The sequence below is a fragment of the Microtus ochrogaster genome, linkage group LG2, assembly GCF_000317375.1.
Source record: "Microtus ochrogaster isolate Prairie Vole_2 linkage group LG2, MicOch1.0, whole genome shotgun sequence".
NCBI lineage: Eukaryota > Metazoa > Chordata > Mammalia > Rodentia > Cricetidae > Microtus > Microtus ochrogaster.
The window spans coordinates 30,122,842-30,124,590 of NC_022028.1; the positions used below are offsets into that span (position 1 = coordinate 30,122,842).

Here is a 1,749-nt window from a genome sequence, read left to right on the forward strand (position 1 = left end):
AGAGAGAGAGAGAGAGAGAGAGAGAGAGAGAGAGAGAGAGAGAGAGAGAGACAGAGACAGAGACAGAGAGAGAGACAGACAGACAGACGGACGAACAGACAGACAGATGGACAAAGACACAGACAGACAGAGACATAGACAGACAGAGACAATAGAAACACAGACACCAAGAAATATAGAGACAGAGAGCAAGTTGAGGCAGAACCATAAGTTGATATGATAAGTTGATATGAAGGTACATTTGGATCCACTGCCTTCTGGATTGTAGTTTGGACAATGTCTGGACTGTGTAACTATAAATATGTAATGTATCCCTGGGTTTTTCTTACCTGGGATAGTCTGAAAACACAGCCTGTGGCATGGTTGTCTGAGGAGCGGAGTGATGAAGCACTCCACACAGGCCCTGATACACAAGGCCTTTGGTGTCTCTTCGCTGTTCTCAGTACTGCTCAGTGGCATTTCTAGCCCTCGTGGGATGTTACAGAGTGACTGGTTGAGGCTTTGGGGAGCAGCCTGTCTTGATAAAAGCAGTATGTTAAGAGAGTGGCAGCCCCCTAGTGCCGTGGTCCTCCAGGTCAGAATGCTTGGTCAGCACGATTCACCTTGCTTGGGAACGTGCTAGATATGCACAGTCAGAGTCTAGCTCAGATCTCCCAATCCAGAAATTGCTTTCTGACTTACTGGCAAATGGTTCCAATGTGCTGGTCTGCAGTCAGCTCTGTATTGGTGCTTCTCAGCACTGGCAGACACTGGAACCACCTGAAGAATTAAAATCATACCAAGCCTTGGGGTTCACGTCAGAAATTTCAGGTGTTGCATCTGCAAATGATCGAAAATCCCTTGTAGCTGGGTTTATGAAGCCCGAAGTTGAGGGCACAGCCGAGGCTGCCAAGTACCACAGTATTCTGGAGGGTGGTGGGTAACAGTCTACTTTGTTGCCCCTGTAGATCATTCCAACATTTATTCAAGATTGAAAAACCTCTGGCCATCTTGATTCACGTAGAGGAAACCGATACTAGGTGAATCCACCTGGTTCCAGTATAATGAATTAGGAATATGCTAAGCCAACCTCTAGGGACCCCTAGTTCCTCTTGCAGTGAAGCTCACTAGTAAAATATGGAACAAAGGTTGAAAATCCCTTGAAGGACATCAAAGTATTGCTACCTCAGCCAAGAGTGAGTAGTCTCTATTTCTGCTCTCACGGGCTGTCCATCTCTGACTCCAGCAGTTGCTTAATCCACCAAGGCTTTCTAGAAGGTTTGTGAGGATCCCTTCAGGGAGCAGGGCAAGTTCCCACCATTGCAGAACTTACACTGGACTGTTTGAAGATTGTTGTTAAGATTTTAGCACCATGTCAGGAATCCATCCCTCACTGGAGAATGTAGAAGGAGCAGGTTCATAAGCATGGGAATCCATTTATACAGCAGTGATTCCAATTGCAGGTGAACGGGGGCCTCCTGCCGACCTGGATTCCTGTCCTCGGATCCCAGGACTTCCTGGAGTGCCAGGCCCCAGAGGACCAGAGGGAGCTGTAGGGCTTCCCGGAGAGAGAGGCCCCCCTGGACCAGGTATAAATTTCTTCTCTGAGTTCATTGTCAAAATAAAAACCTATGTGTATTGTGATATTGTTTTTCTTTTTTTTTTATTTTTTTAAATTTATTTATTTATTAAGGATTTCTGCCTCCTCCCCGCCACCGCCTCACATTTCCCTCCCCCTCCCCCGATCAAGTCCCTCTCCCTCATCAGCTT

General features: G+C 46.8%; 1 protein-coding gene across 1 annotated transcript in view; it reads left to right on the plus strand.

Annotated features, from left to right (window-relative positions):
- The window catches only part of Col4a4 (collagen type IV alpha 4 chain), a 128,753-nt gene that overhangs the window by 111,873 nt on the left and 15,131 nt on the right, over window positions 1–1,749 (plus strand). Inside the window, exon 46 of the mRNA XM_026785746.1 lies at window positions 1,443–1,568. Within this exon, the coding sequence (XP_026641547.1) occupies window positions 1,443–1,568 (126 nt within the window). The remainder of the gene's footprint in view (window positions 1–1,442; window positions 1,569–1,749) is intronic.